Source organism: Bos grunniens, chromosome 9 (genome assembly GCF_055505025.1).
Source record: "Bos grunniens cultivar Pamir isolate PY7600 chromosome 9, Bosgru_T2T1.0, whole genome shotgun sequence".
NCBI classification, from domain to species: Eukaryota; Metazoa; Chordata; class Mammalia; order Artiodactyla; family Bovidae; genus Bos; species Bos grunniens.
In genome coordinates, this window is record NC_141173.1 from 77,346,410 (window position 1) to 77,372,952 (window position 26,543).

Consider the following 26,543-nt stretch of genomic DNA (forward strand, 5'->3'; position numbering starts at 1 on the left):
GGCCAGGTAAGAGCTGATGAAGACCTGGACCACAGTAAAGACGGACAGTGACTGAGTGCAGGCACAACAGACCTTGAGATAAAACTGACAGCACTGGAGCTACCTGAAGCATCTGATAGGAAATACTGTGGTAAAAATAAACACAAACACCCCACTTAATTTGACAGAAAATGACAGCTAAATCCCAAACCTCTGAAATTACATGAAAATATAACACTTTCTATGAATACCTAATTATAGAAATACAAGTTGTAAGAGAAATAAAAATTAACCCTAATTAATGTGCAGTGTCTTTTTAATTACTTTTAAAATAACTGTAAAGAACAATTTCAAAAAAAGTAAAGACAATTTCAAAACCCAGTAAAGACATTTCCATGGAAAACAACACAGGTTATATTAACTATATGTTAATTTTTAAATTAATTGAATTTTTTAAAAGAGAAAAGAACATAGGTTACTCACTTTTAAAACCCAAGCTCTCACAATAAGTTATTTCCTTCATTACTCTGATATCTCCAGTAATCTAAATAAGTACCTAAGTCTCAAAGCAAATGCACAAACTTCTAAAAACAAGAAAATAAAGAAAGGGTATTAGATAAAATATCTTGATAGAACTTCATCAATTTAATAACAAATAGGATCATTTTTGCAATAAGGCAGCAAGACAGAGACTCTAATTTCAAAAGAAAAAACAAAGGTTAATAAAGGGCAGTCTCAACAAACCAGATAAAATATTAAGTGGCATTCATTGTTTGTCTCTTTTACAGAATGTCAGCTTCAGTAGAAAGAAAACATTACATTCACCACACTGAGAATATTCTTCTTATCTCTTTTTATTAAGACACCAAGATAAACTCCATTTTGCTATTTTTCCAACATACACAGTGATCCTCAGCATAAATATTTGTGTAATGTGTAATTTTACTCTCAAATTTGCAGTGCTGCTTTGACAATATTTCCCAAGTTGTTTTTTTTTTTTTTTTAATGCCATGGAGGAAATGTTCTCAAATCTTATAATGTTAAAGATTTTATGATCAAAAATAAATCACAGGTATTTACATAGTAACAGGATCTTGACCTTGCAGCTTTTGGTCTGCCATGCCATTTTTCTCCACTATAATATCTGAAGTCACTGCTAATCTAATTATGCACAAGCATTCTGTATTCTGCGACTGTTTTATCAGCGAGGACATTGGGATGAAATTATTTTAAATACAGCCAATTCCCACACTGGACAATTGATTACCTAGTGTATGGATTATTCATTACCCTTGATACCTAGTAAGGCCATTCTCTGGTCATTTTTGTAGCTTCTGTGAAGGGAGTGAACTGAAATTCAAATGATTCCAATTTTGCAATGTTATTAATACATATGGCAACATCCAGAAGAAGAGAATGAAAGCACCCTTTAAATTGAGGCTTTGCATGTCAATTACCCAATCTGTTGACCTGCCAATACCAGAATCATCAATCATGCCTCTGCACAAATGAACAGAACTGAGGCTCCAACAAAACACACTCTGCTCAATGAGAGGATATCCCACTATAATTCCTCCTCTTTTGGTTTTAATTGAGAAAAGACGAGTAAGCAAGTGAGATAGGGGAAGTACAGAATAAATATTACTGGTCATTAGTCTCCCTTGAGAACCTTCCACAGTACTGGAAACAAAGCAGGAGCTCATTAAATATTATGTAAATCAATGCACAGCTGGAAAACCTTGCAAAACATGAAAGTGCTCCAGATAAAGTATCTTCTCATTCTAAAACTTTTTTCACAATTCTCCTGCATTTTCTCTTTAATTCTCCATTAGATGCCTTATTCACTTCTCCCCTGAAGTATGAACTCCATGACTTCAGGGGCCGTGTGTTTATACTTCTCTGTACCCTACACATGATACTCAATGAAAATTCCTTCTAAATTCTCTCATAACTCCACAAGAAAAGTAACAGCTTGTCTCATTTACAACTAACTTCTATTTTTTGACTACACAGGCATCTAGTAAAACAGCACATGGTTCATTAATATTCTAAAGGACACTTGATTATCATGGCTAATTAAGTAAAAATATCATCTGCTGTTATAGCAGATCACATCACCTAAAGACTCTAAGGATGGGTCACTACTGTTACTCAATTCATTTTTACCTTCCAGAGTACCAATGTCAATACAAGAGAGTTTTGAAACTTGTCACGTGCTAGAACATGAGAAAGCACAAAGGTCCTTACTTGTGATTGCTTCAGACATATCAATGTGTATCTTCTAGTTACTTTTTAGGCTCAGGAATTTTATCCTTAGCTTCTTGAATATAATCAGTAACAATGGATTATAAAGTGATGGGACTGTGTACTGATAGACAGCCATAAGGGTAACCACTTGAACACTTTATTCTGGTGTTATTGATAAGCAATCTAATATGGAGATTCACTATAAAAAGCACAAAAACAAAATTTGAAAGAACTGTTTAATAAAATGAATGTGCATCTTATTCAACATACCACTGAAACACCACTGATAGTGGTGATTCAGTAGGCTAATTGAGCAAAGCAATGTGACCTGAAGAAGTAGGCAGAGAGCAGGGCAAGAACTCTGACCTAGCAGCAGCTGCTGGATGGGAGGGAGAGAGCCTGCAGAACCAGACACCCCATCAGCCCATTGGACAGATCCCTTGGGGGTGGGGGTAGGGGGAAGAACACAGACAGGACCACTGACTCGAGGAAGACCTGTTAAGCCGCACTGCCCTACCTCTGGCTGTCACTGCTTGATGGTAGTACATGTCTGCAGAGGAGAAGATGAAGATCAGGTTCTTAGAGACTTGTGTAAATCACAAAAATGTTAAAATAAGGTCAAGGGGTTGGGGAGCAGGCTGAAAGGAAGTGGATTCAGATGCATGAGGTCTAGGCAGACAGATATAAAAGAAAGATGCTATCCAATCCCCATCAGACCAATATGTCTTCAATACATATTTATTTGCAAACAAATCCTAATATGCCCATTGGGTATTCTTGGCACTGACTGATAATCCTTGTTAGACTTCTAGCTTATTTGATGCTCCTAAAAAAACAAAAAATCAACAATGAAAACTAAAACAAAACTCCAACCCTGTATAACTTTTCTGAAAGATATTCCCTCTTTTGATCGCTAAGGATAAACAAAAGTCATTCCATATTTCTCCAAAGGAAAGAATTATGTGGAATAAAGATCAACTGTTATAATGCTCCTGAGGCAACATGTCAAAGTTGGGAGCCAATTTTCTTTTGCAAGTCAAATGTGAAAACAGAATCCAAGACCATGAATTCTGATCTATAGGCAGCTTTTTAAGGATGTCCCCGTAACTGCACATGTCAAAGTGATAATATTATCCATGTCCAATTATTTCTAAGCTCCGTATAAATGTACACACTGTATTATGCCACCATTTATCTTCACGAGGCTATAGAATTCCCCATTACAGTAAGGGATAAAGGGCACAATCTTTTGTTTTCTTACATAAACAAGTCCTCCTTCCACAAATCGCTCTGGTCTTTACAATGACTTCTTTATTTTTTACAAGTCAAGTGTACAGTATTTGCTTCATTTCCCAACCAAAACTAATCCATGCAAATTCACAGTTTCTTTCCCTTTAGTGTTAATTTAGATGGAGCATCTATGATAGAAATCCTAAAGCCTCGTGCTCACATGTACACAATCTTTAACAGAAACTTGACAGCGGTTGATTTAAAACAAAACAAGTCATAAAACAACCACCTCTGGCAAAGCCCAAAGGAATTAAAACTACACCCTCTCGCAACCACAGCACTACTGTATCCACCCTTCGAACATTACAACCCACCCATTTACCAAAACCACAGCTTATTCCTGATTTAGAAAAAGTAAAGTTCGTGGACTTACTGAACTACACAACTCCAGCCAGAAAGTATAAATGCCTTTTCTACGCCAGGCAATTTATACACCATCTGAACTAAAAACATCACACTGTGGCTCAGTATCAGCAGACCACTGTGGACCACCTTCTTCACATAATAAACAACTGACATCTTCAAAGAGCAGTAACTAGTCCCTCCTGAGCCACAGTTTAACAGACAAGAGCAAATGGCTTAACCTACATTATCCGTGAAGATGGGTGCGTTTAATTTCCAGTCCATGGAATATAATTACTGTCCCCATAAGCTCATATTTAACTTAGTTGATTCTCTCACATTTCAGCAGTTTCGTTTCCCAAAAGAAAGGGAATGACAGGTCTCTGAAAGGTTTTAGCGAGGTTTCTCTTGGCACGGGAAGAATGTGATAAACAGGGAAAACACAATCACGCGGAATGTCTGGATGAGGTTCTTTTGTAAGCCTTAAATAGCACTCCCCCACTGGGCTGTGCCACTGCTCTGAATGGAGAAACCATTTCAGAGCCTAACAATTCGGTCTATCCAGTAAACATTCTAGGAGGAAGACCTCAGAAATTCTAAATATAAAACAGGGGTGTGTTTAAGAAATATTGAAATAGTTCCCCTCTTTTCCGCCAGGATTGATATTTTTCTTCACCTTGAAGAAGGCAAAACATGTTAAACCTGAGAACAGAAACTAGTACTGGTCTGAAAAAAAACTTGAAAGAAATCCAAAAACTCCTTTTGGACACGATATCAAGGGTTAGTGCTTCGTGTGTTCATTTCCTTGGTGTCACCCTGGCACCTGTTCATTCAAGCGTTCAGGTAATTCAGTTGTCTTAAAGAAATACGCAGAAAGTCTACCCACGATTCCCAAAGTTTTCTCAGTGCACCGTTTTAGAAAAGACCTCCATATCCTAACTTTCAGTTGTTGTAAAGAGCAGACGATTCCTCCCAGGATGGTGGCTTACCATTGAACTTTGCACAAGTCACATGAGTGTGCGGAAGGTGGGGTGGGGGCGGGGGGCGGGCAGAGTGCTGGGGACACATAACAGCTATTTTATCCTTCTGAGAAGGACACGGTCTCAAGTTGAATCTAGTTTAAGGAGTATTTTTCTTTAGACATGTACACAAATGACTGACACTGAATTCCAACATAAAAACACCACAAAAACTCCAAAAGGGGTCCAAAACTGTGAACGGAAATCAGTGATAGCAACAAAGAACGGTACAGAGCAAACTTCTAAAAACGTGTACATAAAAAAAAAAGTCAAGTCACCTTTTCTGGGCTGGGTTCTGTAGGTCCAGTTTTCATCATCTGCTTCCACCTGCTGCCCACAGACCGACAACTCCCCATCACTGCGAAACAGCCTCTTTGTTTGCCTGGACAAGGAGGAGAAATTTATCCAACTCACAGCACGTGAGAGGGAACCTGGGTTTGACTTGAGTCTAAAGGAACCTGAAGAGCCTTCCTTTTTCATCTTCTTTCACATCAAAGTCGACTACAGAGAAAGGTCAATCCAGCCAACAAAAACCTCGTTTTTTCAAATTGTCCCAGGTCCTTTCCACGAACCTCCTCCTTGCTACTTAGTCAGACAATATTGAGAGTCTGAGTCTGCAGAAAGACTGCTTCTGTGTCATCCAATTACAAAAAAAAAAAAGGGAAATGAGAGTTTAGGGGGAAAAAAAACGTTTTTTCACATTGTGGTACTTGGTTTAAAGATCAAGAATATCCACAGTCTCCCTCCACCCAATAAAAATGACTAAAAGTATAATTTTAAAAAAGCAGCAAAACGTTCATTTCAGGAACGCTTGTCAGGACTTGGCGAAGAGCAGGACCAAGGCACTCTGACTCTTTGGTGTGTACCTAGCATCCCGTACTGTAATCCTATTCCTCTCCCAGGCATCTTTCCCCGCTCAGGCAGAAAGCCAGCCGTCTGCTGCAGACAGAAGGAACTCCTCAGGCTGGAGAAAAAGATTCAGCGTCAACTCAGGTACCTAGTTTAAAGTTCACCCACACAGGTGATTTGGGAGAAATCAAAGAGTTCGACTCACTGGCCCCAGCTCAGTGCAGAGTCGTAAATCCCCCACTTGCCCTCCTTCCCTTCTGTGAAGCACCCAGGAGCCACAGGACTCCACAAACAATAAAACAGGCTGCGTGGCTATTGCTTGGATTACAGAGTAAGCGCTCCTGTGAAAGGCGATAGGCTTTTCCGGACACTGAAGCTACCTCATTGGAGACAGAAAACCCCGCCTCCCTGCAGCCAACACTTCAGAGGGAGCTCTAACTTCTGAACTCCAGCAAAGCTATGAAAATGCAAGTCTGTGTAGAATACAGACTTCCGGACAAATTTTTTAAAGCCAAAACTGGATTATCATCAGACCACTTCTGGAAGTGGGATTTTTTTAGAAGGTGCCTTCAAAGATGATGTAGTTAAATTTCATCAGCATTCCTAAATGGATTTAAGAACGTCATCATCTACTTCCAAAGGGAATGAAACTGACCAAGCTATGATGTCACTTGCAGCTTTCAGTGAAGGTGAAGTGCAGCCATTTCTGCACCTGTCTTGGCCTCTCCTATTTTCCACCAGCAGCCAGAGCGTGGGACTGATGAGCCACCTCTGCTTCGCTACCAGCAGCCCCAGGGGTCATTCCTCTCCTCTTTGAATGATCATCCTATCACAGAGAACCATCATCTGAGAGCTACGCTGGTAACAATTAGCTGCAGGCTCGAGCCCTTTGTAAATCTTAATCAGAGCATGCAAAATATCTAGAGCCACATGTTGGAATGCATTAGGGTGCAGCATTTCACCCAAGGCCAGCATAATTCCACAAACCTAGGGGTGTGAAGAATTTCTGCAGCTTTCTACCATAGAGACTTGGGTCAGTATCCTCTCCCAAGAGAGTCATTCAGAGTAAGGACACGTAGAAAGCTGGGTCCATATCTCACTCTCCTGTACTCGTTTATTCGCTCAGTTGTGTTCGACCTTTTGTGATCCCAAGGACTGTAGCCCGCCAGGCTCCTCTGTCCATGCAATTTTCCAGGAAAGAACAGTGGAACAGGTTGCCATTTCCCCCTCCAGGGGATCTTCCCCACCCAGGGATTGAAGCTGAATCTCCTGCATCACAGGTGGATTCTTTACCACGGAGCCACCTAAGAACCCCCTTCCTGTACTTAGCATTGAGCATTAAGCAAATAAAGCTAACAAACTGCAATAGAAAACCAAGTTTGACTGAAATTAATAAAAGCAGGATTTTAAAAGCATCATACATCTATTGCAGTTAACTGAGATGGTAAGGAAAAGGCTCTACACGCTTAACAGGATTGGAACATTTATAGAAAAAAACACAGAGCAGCTGCCAAGTGTTCCATGGATGGGCAGCTCATACTACCATGGAAACCATGACAAGGAACAGGCGCTAAGACTCAAAGGCAAAGCTACAGAACAATCCAGGTAGCAAAAATATGGGCTCAGTACAAAAGCTCAAAGTGTCCTCAAGAAATCACATCGTTTAAATCTCTCAATCTACTGATGGAGAAATTCAGGTTCAGAGAACATATGTAACACACCAGTGTTACTCAGAGGAGTGAGACCTCCACTCTGATCATTACTATAAGGGTCGCACAGAGTCAGACACGACTGAAGCGACTTAGCAGCAGCAGCCTAAGGGTAAAAAATGATATAACTATACATGGCAACAGCGGCTAAAATCACAGTTCAAATATTCAATATTCTTTTCAAGTCAAAGACTCTGAGAAACTCAAAATAGTAAAAAAACAAAACAAAACAAAACAAAAAAAACCAATGGGCCAGAAAATACAAAACATCCCAAATGCTGCTTACCGTTGGCACAGAGGACTCTGTGACATCCGGGTTATTTATTCGTTGAGGATCCATGGACCCCAAACAAGGAACAGTGGTTTCTGGACTGATTTTTATGTCCTACAGTTAACAGTTTTAACACAGAAACACATAAGCCCTGAAATTAACCTTGTGCTGTGCTGTATATTCAGGAAGTACTGCTGAACATTTTCCCCAGCCCGGCGTCCTCCAAGTGTACACACATACACACGCAATAGCGTAGATGAACTGGTGTCATTAGCAACCGGTGTGTCTTCCTCCAGTACCTCCTGTTTCTCCACTCCTCTGGGAAGAGGTAGAGGAATATTCACCACCAAGCCATCAGGAAGGAAAACTGGTCCATTCAGGGACTAGACTCATGACCCTCCCTCAAATTAAGCACACACTTATGCAGAACTTCCAAGAAACTTAAAGGTTTCCCATTAGTCACAAGACCAATAGATATGCTTGCATGTAACCAATTCTCCATCTATTAGCTATTCTGTTAGACTGAGCCTTGATTATTAGTATCTTCACTTAAGTAAAAGGAGGTCAAATAAATTAATTACTTTTACAACTGGATCAGAGTTCCCCTATGATCAAAATAAAATACAATGACCTAAACCAGCTTTGGAGGAATACTTGGATTTTAACTTTTCATTTTAGATAGGTGGATTCTTGATTGCCTCAGATGGTAAAGAATCTGCCTGCAGTGCAGGAGACCCGGGTTCTATTCCTGGGTAGGGAAGATTCCCTGGAGAAGGAAATGGCAACCCTCTCCAGTGTTCTTGCCTGGAGAATCCCATGGACAGAGGAGCCTGGTGGGCTACAGTCCATGTGGTCGCAAAGAGTCAAACACAAGATAGATACTCCAACTAGATAGGCACTCCAATTAGCTTAGAAAAACGTAAGTGAATTGCTTAAAAAGCTGTTGTGTGTGTGCTCACTGGTGTCCAACTCTTTGCAAACCCAGGAACTGTAGCCCACCAGGCTCCTCTGTCCGTGGAATTTTTCAGGCAAGAATACTGGAGTAGGCTGCCATTTCCTATTCCAAGGGATCTTCCCGACTCATCTCTTGCATCTCCTGCATTGGCAGGCACTTTACCTCTGCACAACCTGGGAAGCCCTAGAAAGCTCTTGCATTCATTCAAGCTTTATTTGTGCCACAACGATGACGAACCACACCCATTACCTGGACCTATCAAGCCAAGGGCCATACAAAACTACCCCCACCCCAAGCATCGGGGGTCATGGCTACTTTGTGCCACGCACACCATGTATACTACCGCTAATCTTAACAATAACCCCGCAGTGGAAAATCCCCACTTTGAGAGTATAGCCTGTTTCTTCAAATAGCTTCAGCGATAATCTTCAATGTAATAAAATCTTAGTTTAACTATTATTTCCAAGAAAGTCTACAATAAAATACACTCTCCCCAGACCTTTTAAACAGACATGCTGAACAGATTTTATCTGCATTCCTGACTGTGAAGTGCTTCCCATCACCCACTCACTGTCAGGCTGTCGACGTGAAGCTTCTGTTGTCATCATATGTGCCAATAACTGTTCCCTTCCTACCACTTTGCCCCTGCTGAGCTTCAGGCATCAGGAAATCAGATAAACAACCTTGCCTAAATTATATGTTTCATGTGAGTCAGCAGTGCTCATGGAGAGAAATACGTAACTTCAGGAGAAGGACTCTGTCACAGCTGTCTCCTGGCTGGCACCCTTGCCCTTTTACTGTGAGATGGGAGCCTGAAGGCTGAAATGGACAGTGGTTAGGCCTGGGAAACTAAGACCTTGCTTCCAGCTACTGCTCACTGCTATTTGCTGCAAGCTGCCACTCACCACTGTGTGCATCCAAAATCAAAACAGCCTCTGGGTAACGACCCCCATGTGAACTTACACCAGATTTATGATTTATTGGCTCTTTTATATTAAGTTCTTAGCACTTGAGGGTGGTGAGAAATTAACCCAATGCTACTGACAAAAGGACAAGAAATTATATTATTTCATGAATGATTTAAGTAATGCATTAATGAAAAGTTATTAATAACTATAAAAACTGGGAGACATCAGAATGTGTTACTAAGGAAAGTTCTAGAATCATCTTCTTTGAGAATTCCTGAGTCAAATACCCCTTAATTTGGAAAGATTTATTTATATTTCCAGCATGAGTCAAAGGGATAGACTGAATACGTTTGGAAAGTCCTTGCCAAAAGACACAGTATTTCATGTTTCGATATATACCGACAACCTTAAAGAGGAATTTAGCTCAAATGGAAGTTTTTGATTTCATAAAAGTTGTTAAACATGACAGGATATAGGATTAGACAAACCTCTCAACTCAGTCAGGCATGTAATTGCTCCCCCTGCCATCTGCATTAAAATGCCAGCCAAGAGTGGGAACTAATTTCAAGTGCCATCAGGTTTTTGGCCTCAAAGGCCACAAAGGAACACTATGACTTTGAATTTCCATGTGTACCTTTTCTGCCCTGACCCTCTGTTACGAAGTCTAAGCTCATACTGCGCCCCATACTACAGGCCAATAATCGAGAGACGAGCTGTTGGGGCAAGGAAAAATGACTTTATTCGGAAAGGCTGCAAACTGAGAAGATGGTGGGCTCATACCCCAAACAACCACCTTGCCCAAGTTAGAATTCAGGCTCCTTTTATTCTAAAAGGGGAGGAGTAAAGCCAAACACTTCCTGGTTCCCATCAGCCTCTGGAGGAAATGTGTTAATTTCTTTCTCCCTGCAGTCATTCACATGTACACCTAGTCAGGAAACTTCCTGTGAGCTAAACAAAGGTATTTTAGGTAAATGCTTATTATCAGGGAAGCACGGTTCCCAGAGATGGGCCATTACGTATAACTTAAGCTCACAGGCAACATAACATCCCTTTAGTGATTATCTTGTAATAGAATACAAAATGTTCTTCCCCATATTGCATCTCCCCTTCAAACCTGGAAGGAAGAATAGTGGGGCGCACAAACAGAAGGCTTATGAACGGAGACCAAGGTGAAAAAACCATATACCACAGCAGGGAGTGTGTCATGTTCTAAAGCAGCCCTGACCGGGTAGAGCAGTGAAGAGTGTACCCTTATCAGATTACCCCATGAGCCACACAGATGACCAACAGCGACCTTCAGCTTCTAGAACTGGGTGCAGCAGCTTTTCCAACTGTCATCTCTCATAAATAATTGAAAAGTAGGTTCAAACGCAAACTGTCTATGAGGTAATCTGTACACAAGAATAATGAAACCTTATCTCAACATGGAGAAGTAAACAGTTTGAGCCCAGACATTTATAACTAACAACAAAAAGAAAACCTCATATTGCCCCCAGGGCCACAGCAAGCTAACTCCCACAGTACACTAAATCCTCCTTCCTCGTCCACCTCCCACTCCCTACAGAATTAAGCAACTGATTTACTCAAGGAGGAAGTCAGGGAAGATGAAACATTGCCAATTAACTACTCAGAGAGAGAGGTCTATTTTCAGGGTTCTCCTCATCTACCACAGCTTCAGCATTTACAAAAAAGAAAAGCATTGCCTTTTCACTGAGCTCTAGCTGTGAAAGTCACAATAGGTCCCTTTCCATGGAATTAAGAGTGGAAAGATTAAATGCAAACATTTGCATTTATCTATCATCACAACCTAAATCCCACCTTTCAGTGTCTTCATGTCTGAAAAGTTCCAACACAAAGCCTTAGTGTCACTGGTCCCACAGGATCATCTGATGCAGGAGCAGTGTGGCAGCCCATGCCTGCTCTCAATCCCCTGGGATGCAGCGCGCTGCAAGGGGGGAAGGGCTGTCCCCGGTCAGAAGCTGTCACTGATGGGTACCGTCATTGATATGTACTGTGGACTGTTAGGGGCTTGGTAAGCAGTCTATAACCAAGAATATAAACTTTGCCCCGACCTTGACCAAGAAAACGTTTCCATCCAAGAGGTTCATACGAGAAGCTCCCCTAAAACTAAGCATTGAGTCTGAAATTACTCTGATGTAATAAGACCAAGGATGAACTTACTTTGAAATTGAAGTAAAATTCCAAATTTAAAAAAAAAACATTAGTCATGATATCTTTTGATCTCTTCATACCTCTCCTATGGCCTCTCCAATCCTTATAATTATTTTTTCATTCTACCTACTCAACCAGTTCTTCACAAATTTTGTCTGGAACAAAAATTATAGGAAATCTTATTAAAATGCAGAGTCTGATTCAAGTTTGTTATAGGGTCTGAAATTCCAAATTCCCAAAGCACTCAGGTAGGGCCCTCGGACATCTTTGAGTTAGCACAATACTAGATGATAATGCTCCCTGAGCTCTTTCCTGGTGGCTCAGTGGTAAAGAACCTACCTGCCTGCAATGCGGGAGACCCTGGTTTGATCCCTGTGTCAGGAAGATCTTCTGGAGTAGGAAATGGCAACTCACTCCAGTATTCTTGCCCAGAAAATCCCATGGACAGAGGGGCCTGGCAGGCTAAAGGCAGGGATCTCATCTCTTTCCCTCCAGCTCCCCTACAGGACCTAACACAGCCAGCACTAACCTATCCCGGTCACAAGAGTGAACAACAGAACCGTCTATTCATTCCCATGTTACCTCTTGCTTCTGATCTTAGCATGTTTCAGGTCAAAGAGATAATTTGACCTTTATACTAAATTCCATTCTTTAATCACTAAATTCTAAAAGGCAAAAGTAAAATGTGTAAACTGACATATATATGTATATAATCTGAATTAAAGAGTTAATAATAAATTTCTATTATCCATAGATAATGCTTCACTTTGAGAAGAAAGACAGTCATTAACTGCTAGGCTATATACTTTTCTTAGTTTGCAAGGACATGTACACTGCTTCCATCCACCAGAACTCCAGTACTCAATGGCCCTACCCAAAACCTGGGGTAATCAACAGCAAGTCAAAATCAGAAAAATAGCTCACCCTCTACCTGATAATCCATGCAGACAGGCTGGGACCTTCTCAGTTCCACGATGTAAACTTAGTTGCTTTGTGGCAGTGGAAAATTTTTTTTCATCAGTTTTTCCTGGTACATGTTTAAGACAAAGAGTTCACCTTAAGTGATCTTCCAAAATATTTATTGTATTTGGTTCTATCTTTAAAGAATATTCACTGTGACTCTATGAAGCACACTGAATATATCTGTTTTTTTTTAATTAAGCATTTTACCAGTTCATCTATATCCTTTATTATACTACCATTCCATGCTAAGCATGTGTTAAATATTGCTGATATCTCCAGTGATTTCATTGAACCAGATAAATGTGTAAGAAATAAATGAGAAATTCAAACATCTTAAAAAAAAAAAAAAACGTGGGAAAGCTTACAAAGCAATTATACTTCAAAAAAAAAAAAGTAGGAGAAAGAAAAGTTTGAAAAGTTCTGACACCAGCGAGCCGACAGGGGCAGTGCCCATCTTGCTTTCAGGCACACTGTTCTAACTGGATCATTTGCTGCCAGCTTGACAGGTAAGTATAGAGTCAGAATGAAGAAATCACGGACTTTCCTGTTAGTTTCTTCCCTCTGACAGAAACCCTATGCAATGTGCATCATCATACATGTTTTATAGATGTGGATACCAAGGATAAAGGTGATAAAGTAACTTACCTAAGTGTCCCTCTACCCTCAACCACGACTACCAAATTAGTAGGAAGCTTGAAATTTGAGCCAAGGATTGTCCTACTCGCTACCCTGGCCTTCACCTCGACCATACGAAAGCCACAGTCCTAGAGTGTCTCCCTGGGCTACTGTAATACCCTGGGAAAGGGGCCAGCTCGCTTTCAGCTGCACCCCGCCCCCCAAAGTTTACCTCCACGAGCCAGCTCACACCATACTCTGGGTCCCTGGGCCCTTGATGCTTACGTGCCCCCATGTGCCAAAACACTTATCTTTTCACCTGCTCAACTTTTACTAAACCTTCAAATTTTCTGCCCAGAGCTGTCTCAGTTGAAATAAGCAAATGTCTATTGGGAGCTATATCTCTTAACAACTGCTTCATAACAAGGCACCCCGGAACTCAATGGCCTAAAGAAGCAACCATTTAGAACTTCTCATGAATCTGTGGTCATCTGGAGGCCAGCTAATCCATGCTGGACTCGACTCTGGGTGGCTCCACTCTAGTATGTGAGACTGAGAAATTTCACGGAACTTATTTTAAAATGGGGGCAGTCCCAGGCACACCGGGAAAGCAAGCCACCCAAGGGACAACCTGTAGTGTCTCTCCTGCTCCTAGGACCAGCAGGCCAGCTCAAGCTTTCCTTTCTCATGGCAACAGCACCAAAGAGCAAAGCTAAACTGCACCAGCTTCTACATCATGGTTGCTAACATTTATTAGCCAAAGCAAGCCAACTTGGGCGTGGGAGGGGCAATAACACTCCTGAGCAAGCGACAGGATACATGCATGCTCAGTCACGTCCAACTCTTCGCAATCTAATGGACCGTAGCCCGCCAGGCTCCTCTGTCCATGGGATTTTTCAAGCAAGAATACTGGAGTGGGTTGCCATTTCCTCCTCCAGGGGCTCTTTTCAATCCAGGGATCGAATCCACATCCCCTGTGTCTCCTGCATTAGCAGGTGGATGCTTTACCACTGATCCACATGGGAAGCCAAGTGAGGAGGAGGGAATGCTTATTTCTGAATCTCCTCTACCACAAGCATCTTCTGGTACTTTACTGAGGGTGAAAGACTCCTAGGACATCATTTCTGACCTCAGGGATTAGACTGAGTTACTGTCTCTACCAGGTTCCCATCGCATCCCATGAAGACAGATGCTGTTCTTCCTCCATCACATCCAAAATCATGCATTTGCCACGGAAAACTGTAAGTTGCCCGAGCGGGAAGACCAACATGTGTACAGTACCTGACATAAAGTAAGAGCTAAATCAAAGCTTGTTAAACTGAACTGGTCATTATATGCCCTTTGTCATCACATTCAATTCTTTCTTATTAAATATATGCCAGTTTACCAGTCCATCCTAAAGGAGATAAGTCCTGGGTGTTCATTGGAAGGACTGATGCTGAAGCTGAACCTCCAATACTTTGGCCACCTGATGCAAAGAACTAGCTCATTGGAAAAGACCCTGATGCTGGGAAAGATTGAGGGCAGGAGGAGAAGGGGATGACAGAGGATGAGATAGTTGGATGGCATCACTGACTCAATGGACATGGGTTTGGGTGGACTCTGGAGTTGGTGATGGACAGGGAGGCCTGGCGTGCTGCAGTCCATGGGGTCGCAAAGAGTCAGACACGACTGAGCGACTGAACTGAACTGAGTTTCATTACTGGACTGTCTTTGATATTCTCCCACACAAAATGTAGGGGTCAGCAAGCTTTTTCCGTAAAGAGCCAGAGAGTAAATATATTAGGTTTTTCCAGCTCTTTTCCAACTACTCTGCCATTGTGGCAAAAAAAGTAACCAGACAATATGTAAACAAATCAGGCTGGTTGAGTTTCAATAAAACTTTATTTATAAAAACAGATGGTGGGCTGTATCTGGCCCCTAGACAATAGCTTGTTGATCCTGGATTTTTTTTTTTTTTTTAATTTAAATAGGAATGGCACTCAAGCACCAATAGTTCAAACAAGTGTTTCCCAAAATATTCCTGTCAGCATTACTCTGGTATCAGAATCAACTTAGATTGGGGGGGGGAGTTAGGAGGCCAGGAGGGCTTGTTAAAATGCATACTGCCAGATTTTATTTAGTTCATACCTCTGGAGAAGAAACTAAGAATCCACATTTAAATGAGTCTCATGCATGTTACAGTTTAGAAATCACTAGTCTCAACACCATTACACCACAATTGAAGTAAATAAGCAGAATTCAAATCTCTACTCATGATTTCACTAAAAATGCACAAACATTATACCACAAGTATAGTTATAATACCAAATGAATACAAAACAGACTAGGATGATATACTGAAAAATTATCAGTAGATATTACAAGCAGGATAGAGAGTATAACAAATTTTTAATATTTTTACTTTGCCGTTTCTGTTTTTCCGTAATTTGTATGCCAAACATAGACTATAAGTTTTTTAATCATATAATGTTTAATACTCATGCAGAATTATTTTAGACTTAGAGAAAAGGAGAGAAATCAACACAGATTTAATACTTAACATATGGCTATATGTGTTTGTTTTTAAAAAATAGAGTGGTACAGATAAATTTTGACCTCTCCCCATCTTACAGTGGTAATATCATTCTAAATTTGGTGTGTATCATTCACAGACATATTTTCCACATTTTTTTCTACATACTAGCATAGTCATTAACAAGACAGTACTGTTTTGTGTGTTAACTTTTATAAATTATATTGTAAATCATTCTTAGAGTTATTTTTAAGAAAACAGTTAATATTTAAAATTTTCCACTCACTCTGCAACCAAAGGCATGGCAGGTAAAGATACCATGGACTTGGTACTGCTCATGAACCAGTCCACCTGATTATTTTCCTACAATCTTGTTTAGATCATTAAAGGAACACTTTACAACAGGGTATGTCTAAAAATCAATCTCTAAGCTTCTACATTACATCTATTAAAATTTTACTCATTGCTTAAGTGTTTGTTTTTTTTTTTTTAAAAAGCTTAACAAATTTAAGCCTTCTGGAACACATGAAAACATAATAAAGCATATAATGATGACTTCATAAGATTTTCTCTTCATTCAGCTCAACAGTGTTTATAGTCATCAAAATCTCCAAGTAAAAAGGCTTCTTAGAAAAGGACAATTCAATCTGATGATGAGGACTTTGGCCATCCCTGTATAAGCACATTTGTCAGGGTCTTAAGTAATAAACTGACTTTGATAAGGAGAAATTCAGAAAACAAATGGCCTAGAAGACACTTAAGACATTTAGAAATTTTTGGTTGAAACACCTGTTTCCCAGGGTCAAAACGGATGTGTTAAATCAAGAGAACTTTTGTTTCTATAATACGCTTCTCCAAGATAACGCCATCAAAAGAACTTCAATAAAGGATGAAGGACTTCTACAAAATAAACACTAGACTCTTGCCACTGATGGCAGACTGGAGTGGGTGGAAAGAGACTGGCCAGCAAAAACGAAGCTGTTAGTTATAGACTTCCCCTTCTAATCTCCCTCCTCCCAACCCAGCCTCTCTGCTGTTTCCTTGAAACACACAGACAACTACGACAGGGCTTCCTCAAAAGGCCCCGGAGTGAGTGACGCGCTCAGTTCTCATTCAGGCTTAACCCCCTGCAAGACAAAGACACCAGGGATCCTGAAAACTGACTGGCATCCTTAGTGAAAAGCGAAAGTGTCAGTCCCTGAGTCGTGTCCGACTCTTTGTGACTGCATGCACTGTAGCCTGGCAGACTCTTCTGTCCATGGGATTCTCCAGGCAAGAACACTGGAGTGGGTAGCCATTCCCTTCTCCAGGGGATCCTCCTGACCCAGGGATCAAACCCTGGTCTCCCACATTGCAGTTTCCTGCATCACAGGCAGATTCTTCACCATCTGAGCCACCATAGAAGCCCAACATTAGCCCTTGATAATTGGTAGGTTATTTTCATCTGCAGCAGCAGCAAAGAGGTAACTGTTGACTTATGGGACCTAAAGTACAGGTGGCCAGTACTCAAGTGCAGATGCCTGGTAAGTGCAGAAGCAAGAGATGAAGATTGTGGCTGCATATAGAGGGAGGAGATGGTGAGCTGCAACAGAGGGCCACACTGCCATGAGAGAGACAGTTCACTCAACATCAAGCATGCCAGCTTCACCTACAGACAGAATTCTCAAGGCACTGCACCTTCGTCACTTTCATGGTTCAGTTCAGTCACTCAGTCGTGTCCCACTCTTGTGACCGCATGGACTGCAGCACACCAGGCTTCCCTGTCCATCACCAACTCCCGGAGCTTACCTTCATGGTTGCTAGGCTCATTTCTCTTCCCAAATGATATGAGACAATGAATGGCTTGAAGAAAAGCGTGAAATCCTTACAGGTTAAAAGGAAACACTACAAAAATAGCACAGGTGTAGCTACCTTACCTCATAAGTAATGACAGTTGTCTAAAATAGCTGAAAAGTAAACTCCTAAGTTCATCATCATATATGCACACGAATGCACACACTCAAAATGTGTTCCAGCATTTTCTAAAGTTTAGTTTATTGCCAGGGCAGGGGAATGAACACAGAAAAAAAGTACCAGTTACTGTATGGTTTCATAAAATATACATTATTGGTCATAGTTGATAAGAAAGTGCTTGGCTAAAAGCAATTACAATTCCAAATAAGGAAAAAAAAGTTAACAGTGTCACATAAGCTTTAATTAATCACATAGTGCAATACTGGTTAGCCAGACCCTAGGAAATTATAGTAGGCTACAGACTATATACAAGATCAGATCAAACGGTGTCACTTAAGGAAGTGACATCATTCAAAAATTACCAGAGTTAGGTAAGGCTATGCTCAGCCATTCCCAGAAAAAATACCCTTTACAAAATGAGGCTACAATGAAGTGTGAGGAAAGTTTAAAATGTAATTGACCATCTAAGGCATAGTCTCATACTAAGTATAATTAAGGAATCAATAGCCTAATAAAATGTTTTGCCACCAGCCTAGTAAAGGTGGAAGCGGGTGAGGACAGAGGGAATGACTGGTAAGCATCTGTGAGTATCCAGAGTCCGGAGTTGAGCACAGTGTCTGGGACCCTAAACATCCCGGAATGTCTGACGGCCTAGCATTGCTCCAAGAAACACAGGGTGGATCAGGCTCAGGTGAAACTGTATTCACTTTTTAAAAACATAAGTGCCAAACAAAAAGCCCTAGATCCAACCTACAGGTGACCTACTGGATAAGAATCTTTTATAAAAAGATGATTCTGATACTCCCCCACAGTAGAGAATCAAGGCACTAATGCAGTTTCTGATAGGCCTGACCCATCCTGTGTCTCTCCGAGCAGGCTAGGCCATCAAACATTTTGCTCTATGTAACATATGCCCCCTACCTCGAATTAAGAAACACCCATCTTTGAGAAAGTTTACCTTTGGTTCACAGATAGAGCTAAGTGAAATGCCAACTCTGTGTTTCAACTGATAATATTTAAAGAAACAATAAAATGAAGAAGCCTATCATTTTTCCAATTCACACTTTTTTAAATGTTTAAAAGAGCATCAGAGGCAAAGCATAAGCTAGCCTCCTCCAAAGCTCCTACACAGCATCAGTGTTAACAGGGCCTGGGGGCTGTGGTGGGGAGGGAGAACCCATCTGAAGGATCAAGAACAGACACTGCCTTCCACAGTTACTAGGAAAGCTAAGTCTTCTACTCATGCAGATTGAGTTACAGGAGTCTGAGACCAAAGGAGATGTCAGAGATTATTCTGTCACACACTTTCATCTTACAGATGCGGAAACAAAGAATCTGGAGAGGCTGTGTACAACACTATGACATTAGCTAAGATACTCCAGAACATTTTTAGAAAGTAACTGTCAGGTCATTGGCAAAGACGGGACCCAGAATCAGGCACAGTTTAAAATTACGATCATGATGACGATGCAACTGCACTGAAAATAAACTGCTCTTAAGAAAGGTAAAGAAATTTTCCAAGATCATACCTTTCCAACACTCAGGAGCCTGAATCCCATCTGTCTTCACCGTGGTTTTGAATTGCCGGAATCATCTGTCCATAAAACAGACATGAGGCATACAAAACTATTCTTTCTGAGATTAACACAGGTTAACTGATCTCTCAGAATGTGCTGTTGTTATTAGTCTTTTAACACCTGGGCTGGAAAAAAGGCTCCAGTGAGAAGAGGAAATTAACTTTGTCAGATTTGCAACATTAAGTGTACAAGATTTAATTCAGAGCAGATGGCCTTATTAGAAGACTGTTTGCTTCAACTATGCTCTACTGAAAATCATGTTTGAAATCTTGAGGCTGGAGCCACCGTCAAAACCCGATATGGTTTGCCTGTGGTTGACCAGCAGGTGGCAGAAGAGAATAATCCATCTTCCGTAAAGCCCCAAGAAGTAGATGTGTGCGTGCTATATCACGTCCAACTCTTAGGACACGCCAGGCTTCTCTGTCCATGGGGTTTTCCAGGCAAGAATACTGGAGTGGGTTGCCATTTCCTTCTCCAGGGGATCTTTCTGACTCAGGGATTGAACCCTCATCTCCTGCACTGCAAGCGGATTCTTTACCACTGAGTCATCCCAGAAGCCCTAGGCTTGGGTAAATTCAAGGACGGAGTACTTGTAGTACTCAGACATGGTCAAAACTTTTAGGAACAAAGAATCCTGTATAAAACTCAAAAACCTGAGGGTATTTTATAAGATGGAAACAGTCAAGTATCCATTCACTTCAATAACTTACAGGTTAAAATTCTGAAGTGTCTTTGTACTTACACAAGCCATGGCTTGTGGAGCTCAAGAAGAAATATCACAGAGGACACTGCCCAGCCTTTGGAGAAGGCAATGGCACCCCACTCCAGTACTCTTGCCTGGCAAATCCCATGGACAGAGGAGCCTGGTAGGCTGCAGTCCATGGGGTCACGAAGAGTGGAACACGACTGAGCGACTTCACTTTTACTTTTCACTTTCATGCACTGGAGAAGGAAATGGCAACCCACTCCAGTGTTCTTGCCTGGAGAATCCCAGGCATGGGGGAGCCTGGTGGGCTGCGATCTCAGGGGTCGCACAGAGTCGGACACGACTGAAGCGACTTAGCAGCAGCAGCAGCAGAATCCATGTCAGTGTTTCCCAAACTCCCCTGCCTATTGCCATGGCCTGCAGGATGTTTATTAAAATACAGACCCCAAGGCCCCATCCCAGACATGCAGAAACCTCACGAGAAATAGCCAGGGAAGCACCTGGGGGGCTTATCAGACAAGTTTGGGGGTCACTGGCTGTGTACTAACTCACTGCCTGGAGGGGAGCTACAGGTCAGGGTGGGCAACACCTGGCTGGGTAAGGCTGATGAACCTCACTGCTCAGCACAGGGTGGGGCCCCCACAGCTGCCCAGCAAGCCTCCCCTTCAGTGGGGACCTGCCAGACTCCTCATCCCCAACTCCCCACCTCCCTGTTTCTCCTTTTCACTGCAAAACCTCCTTCACATAACCCATCTTCCCTCTCCTGGTTCACTCCTGCCTCCTGGACCACCGTCTGCAGCATGAATGCATTTGCTACCTGGCACTTCCAATCTCTTTTTCTAGAGCCTGCTTTTCTCTCCTTCAAATGGACAAACAATAAAATGCCTCTCCCCTCGCCATGCTCTGCTCTTCAGCACAGGGTCTGTCTAGAGTCAGGACGATCCCCTCCTCCCCCACCCTCAAGCCCTCCCTCCTCCTTGGCCCCCTGTAGCTTGGTGCTCACTCTCATCCTGTTAGTCCCTAACACCTCCTAAAAGGGGGAAACAGCCTGACCACAAGTTGGACCGCCCACCTCCACTGGGCCCTCATCTTTCTACAGTGTTTCTGCACTTACTCTGCACATTGCCCCTGTTGTTCTATACCATTACGTTTCCTTTAAACCTCACTCCTTCCTACCTTCATATCCAGACTCAAAGATAACCTCCTTTTAAATAAAGCAAGAGCCAGACCTCCTTGATGGTCCAGAGGTTAATATGCTTTGCAATGCAAGGGACATGGGTTCAATCCCTGGTCCAGGAAGATTCCACAAGCCACAGGGCAACTAAAATCGTTGGCCACAACTACTGCAGAGCCTGTGCTCTGCAACAAGAAGCTACTGCAATGAGATGCCCATGCACCACAATTAAAGAGTAGCCCCAGATTGCCGTAATTAGAGAAAGCTGGTGAGCAGCAACGAAGACCCAGCACAGTCATATATAAATAATTTTAAAAATAAAATAAACAACAGTCAAGGTCCCTCTTCCCTTCTCCCTTTTGCCCTAAGGAAAATTCTCGCAGCTTCCAGGTTAGTTCGATCCATCTGAGCTGGTCAGTCTGGCCTCCACGTCCTGTCACGTCAGCCTCGAACCACAGCCCTCACTACTCAGGAGCCACCATGGCTAATCTAACCCAGACTTCTCAGTCTGCTTTAGGCCCCCTAGCAGAGTCCAACCCGACCCCTTCTAGATTCAACTCAGTGCCCCTTCCTCGGTGGCATCATTTCTGACCACCACCACCCCCCCACCAAAGCAGCTATTTTATTTATTTACACTTCCCACCAAGAACTCACAAGCACCATGAAACTGATATGGGATTTCTTACTTTGCCACAGGTAACTGAGGTCTAACCAGCCACTCTGCCCCTTCTCCAGTCCACCAATGATCCAATGATGGAATTGAAAAGAATGTTAAGTCTGTGGGTGTTCGGTAGAAATCTACTGAATAGATCATGTATGAAGTAAGGTTTTACCACTTTCCTGCCCTCCACCCCAAGACATGCTGGTACGGCGCAGAGAGGGGGACAGCACAAATATCTGAATTAGGCAGAGAGAGATTCTGATCTTGATTTCAACACATACTTATTGACAAGTTGATCTTGGGCAAGCCTCTCTGAACCCAGCCACACACAGAAAACAAAGGATAATAACAGCGCCACCTAGTGGGGTTATGAATCAAGCACAGCACTGTAGGACACTGTCGATAAAGGGAAATGATTACTATCAGCTGTATCTTTTTGAACAGAACAATTTGCAAAATATAATTAGAAAAGAATAGGTAAGAGACTATTGGTACCACTTTATAAAAAAAAATCCACTGCAGTAAAATATTATATTGTGGTTTAAGCTGCTGGGGGGAAAAAGGGATAAAATTACAGAAACTTGAAGATATGAATTAACTTTAAAAGTTATCATTTGAAAATATAAGCTTTTCCCACAATTTAGTCAGTTCAGTTGTTCAGTCGTGTCTGACTCTGCGACCCCGTGGACTGCAGCACACCAGGCTTCCCTGTCCATCCCCAACTCCCAGAGCTTGCTCAATCTCAATTATTCCATGACAGTTAATTATTTCCACTATTATTCCATGACAATTGATGTATTCGCATAGCCAAAATTAAAGATAATTAATTAGAAACCTCAGGATATTTTGCTATCCCCTCTCCCCAAAACATTAGATGTCAGATTATCACTTTTAAAGAATACATAGCTAGTTGCTAACACGCATAGTGCTGATATTTCAATGTACCTATCAATCTAGCCTGCATGAAATTCATTCAATGAACATAGTAGGACATAAGATTATTTTTATACACTAGTAACTGCAAAAACTATGTTGCTAAAGATCAGACTGCTGTTCTTAATCAAAAATGTCTGTGGATATATTTCAGTAGGGTGATCTTCAGTTTTTTTTAAAACATAGTGAGGCATTTTGAACAGGGTAGCAAGGTGCTATTTTACAGCTTTTGAAAAGAAATCCTGATAGAGCAAAACTTCTGCCTGTAGACAATAATGAACCTTTCTCTGACAGTATCACAGATGCATCATTCTGTATACTAAATACCACAGCCACAGGAAATCTGATGCCCACAGCCTTATAAATCAAAGTTTACTTGCTTCCTCATTCTCTGTTGTGGACTCCCCTGACCATGCTCTGTCACAGCAATTCACTTCAAATTTTAAAAATAAAGATTTGTTTCATGGAGCTTTGATGAATCCCATCTGAAGGCCATTAAAACATACACACCCACTTCCACACAAACCAGAAAATCTGTAGAACTCAAAGAATCATCAAGTCTTGAGGCTGGCAGTTATCCTAGCAACAAATAATTCCTGCTTCCCCTTACGGACAGAATGAAGGCTAAGAAGTGTGGAAATTCGGCCACTGTCACCAGCCAGTCAGAGGCACTGCTGGGACTGGAACCCTAGTTTCCTCGCCCCATCCAGGTTCCCCCTGCTTTAAAACCACGCCTCAGCACTGGCTCTGAAGTTAGTGAGTCCCCTAGGTACTCTTCAAATCCATCAGTGAGTCACGTTTCCGTTTCCTCACACCGTTCCAAGTCGTCTTTGGTAGCACAGAGTTCATTCATTCACAATAATGCTAACTCACTCATACAGAGTTCCAACACACTCAGGAGTTATGAATTACACACCATCTTCAAATCAGTGAGGCCAATGGCTAACTAAATCTAAAAATAAAAATTAAAAAAAATCTAACCCGTAGAACTTAAAATACTTCCTTTCAACCTACTGTAAAACAACAGCCTATTTAGGAGATGAAAAGTAAGTCACTGCTTTCATCATGCAGAAGGGTTCCCCAGGCACAAACTCACGCACATTATACACATTATACTTCATGGGCCTTTTAAATATTTACTTGTTAGCAGTATTCTTCCTTTCAGGTCAAAGATTATAGTACTTAGCAACACAAAGAAGGCAGAGGGATATAGTTATGAATTAGTAAACTGCTTTGGCAAGGCTTCCATTCGTTAATTCAGTCCAACTTCAAAGGGGATTTTAAAAAGAGCTTCAGCTGTCAGAAATTAACCCTCAGTAAATTACTGAATCAAAAAGTGACTTGGCCAGTCTTTCTCAAACTGGTGTTAAGGGGAAAAAAAAAAAAGTTCAATTGTAGGTAGAGGAGTAAAAAGTCTCTTCCAATGCAAATAAGTTTATTTAACTCTAAGTTTTAAAAAGTTTTTTTGTTGTTGTGTTAACCACAGGACTTTCCCAGCCTTTGATATGCTAATGAATACTGGAAATTTCCAAGGATGGGGTGAGAGGGGATTTCAGTTTATTTGATCACATTTATTATCTGGAAGGAGGGTGGATGGGAATAAAGCATGAGAAACACACTGCGCTGGCTGCTCAGGTTCCAGGCAATAGAACCAAGAAAAAGCTTTCCTAAGGCACCATATATACTTGTTCTTTGGTAGCAGAGAATGGACTTCCATTCACAACTATTCCAGGATAAGGTGAGCATCAAATGTGGACTGGGAGAAGGAGCCTAAACAGAGCTAAATCCCTAAAAACTTAACTTCTGGTGGCCCCTGAGACTGCCGGTTCAGCTGGGCTTCTCAAATCACTCCCTGGCTCTTGGGGGCGGGAGGGGAGGTGCCCTTTTGCCTCCTTACCTGTTCCTGCAGAATGACTTTTCTGAGTAGGGTTGTACTTTCCCTGAACTTTTTGAAGTGCATGCTCTAGTCTATTTCAATGAGTTTTAACCATAGCTGAACATCAGAATCACCAAGGGAGCTTTTAACTCTACAGATATGTGGGCCCACGGCCAAATCTACAGAATCCAACACGATTCCCAAGGAGCAGCAGCCAGAGCTGAACCACTGTTTGGCTTCCCAGGAAGACAAAGCCAATAGACAAAGAACTGATCATGCGTGGACCATGTATTGAGCACACTGACATTAATAAGGGAAAGGCTACATAGCAAGATTTTAATGAGTCCCTAAGTTTACCAACAAATCACAGGTGGCTTTTTTTTTTTTTCTTGGCCACTTTCACAAACAAAAACATATTACTTTGAGGGGAATAGGTGCTTAGAACAAAGCATGCTCTCCAAAGCCCGTTCAGGTGCAGAGGGCTGTGGGTGGGTGTCTGCTGGTTCTTAGGAACTAAGTCCCCACTCCCCCATCCCACCCACCCAGCACATGACCCTAATTTGGGACTCATTTCATTACATGTCTTGAGTCCTTGGAAGTCACCCTAATTTGGGACTCATTTCATTACATGTCTTGAGTCTTTGGAAGTCACAAAACCACAGGTGTTCACTGTATTAAAGGCAAGACTGCGATACCCTACACAGCACAGGGTACACACCTCCAAGGGTGATCTTCATAAGGAGCTCAGTCACATCCATGAAATCGAAAGCAATTTATCAAAATTATATTCACTCAGCCCTTCTTATACATATAGTCTCTAAGCAGAGTATGTCAGAAAAGGGAACAGACATGAGAAAGAGGGAGAGAGTTAACATTAAAGATATATAGGGACTTCCTTGACAGTCCAGTGGATAACTGCCTTCCAATGCAGGGTATGCAGATTAGATCCCTGTTTGGGGAGCTAAGATCCCGCATGAAAGTGAAAGCGTTAGTCACTCAGTTGTGTCCCACTCTTTGTGACCTCATGGACTATAGCCCGCCAGGCTCCTCTGTTCATGGGATTCTTCAGGCAAGAATACTGGAGTGGGTAGCCATTCCTTCTTCCAGGGAATCTTCCCAACCCAGGAATCAAACCCGGGTCTCCTGCACTGCAGGCAGATTCTTTACTGTCTGAGCCACCAGGGCAGCCATAAGATTCCACATGCCAAAAAAAAAAAAAAAAAACAGAAGCAATATTATAATAAATTCAACAAAGACTTTAAAAATGGCCCATATCCAAAGAAATACTAAAAATATTTAAAATCAAAGATATATAAATATAGATAAATATATAAAAGAACCAACTTTAATAGGGGACTCTGGAATAGAATATTAAAAGATTTCTCTCTCTTTCCTTTCTGAATTTCTTTAATCAGCAGAAAAGGTACCTATGCACACTGAATGTGTAAGAACAGTCCAGCATAAAGACAAGGTTGAGAACTGGCGAGGAAGCAAAGCCATGAGTCCTGATGGAGAAGACAGATAAGAGAAAGCGAGGGTCCACAGGCTGCCCAGGTCCTAGCGGCCACATCATCTGTACACGAACCTGCTGCAGGATCTGTTGTAACTGACAAAGGTAGCGCCAACAGAGCCCACCTTTCTCCTCATTTTAAGTAGCAATAGAGACATTTGGGGGGCTTCCCAGGTGGCTCGGTGGTAAAAAAATCTGCAGGAGATAAAAGTTCTACCCCTAGGTTGGAAAGATCCCCTGGAGAGGGAAATGGCAATCCACTTCAGTATTCTTGCCTGGAGAATCCCCAAGGATAGAGGAGCCTGGTGGGCTACAGTCC

General features: G+C 41.8%; 1 protein-coding gene across 4 annotated transcripts in view; it reads right to left on the bottom strand.

Moving 5' to 3' along the window:
• Positions 1-26,543, bottom strand: part of NHSL1 (NHS like 1) — a 231,511-nt gene that overhangs the window by 138,865 nt on the left and 66,103 nt on the right. For 2 of the 4 annotated variants that reach the window (XM_086318059.1, XM_086318057.1), the window contains exon 1: positions 5,156-8,155. The exons of 1 other annotated variant lie outside the window; for it this stretch is intronic. In XM_086318059.1, coding sequence (XP_086174185.1) covers positions 5,156-5,357 — 202 coding nt within the window. In that variant the 5' untranslated portion in view covers positions 5,358-8,155. Of the gene's footprint in view, positions 1-4,104; positions 4,239-5,155; positions 8,156-26,543 lie in introns of those variants that run through there. One more of the 4 variants, XM_086318064.1, reaches the window with a different exon arrangement.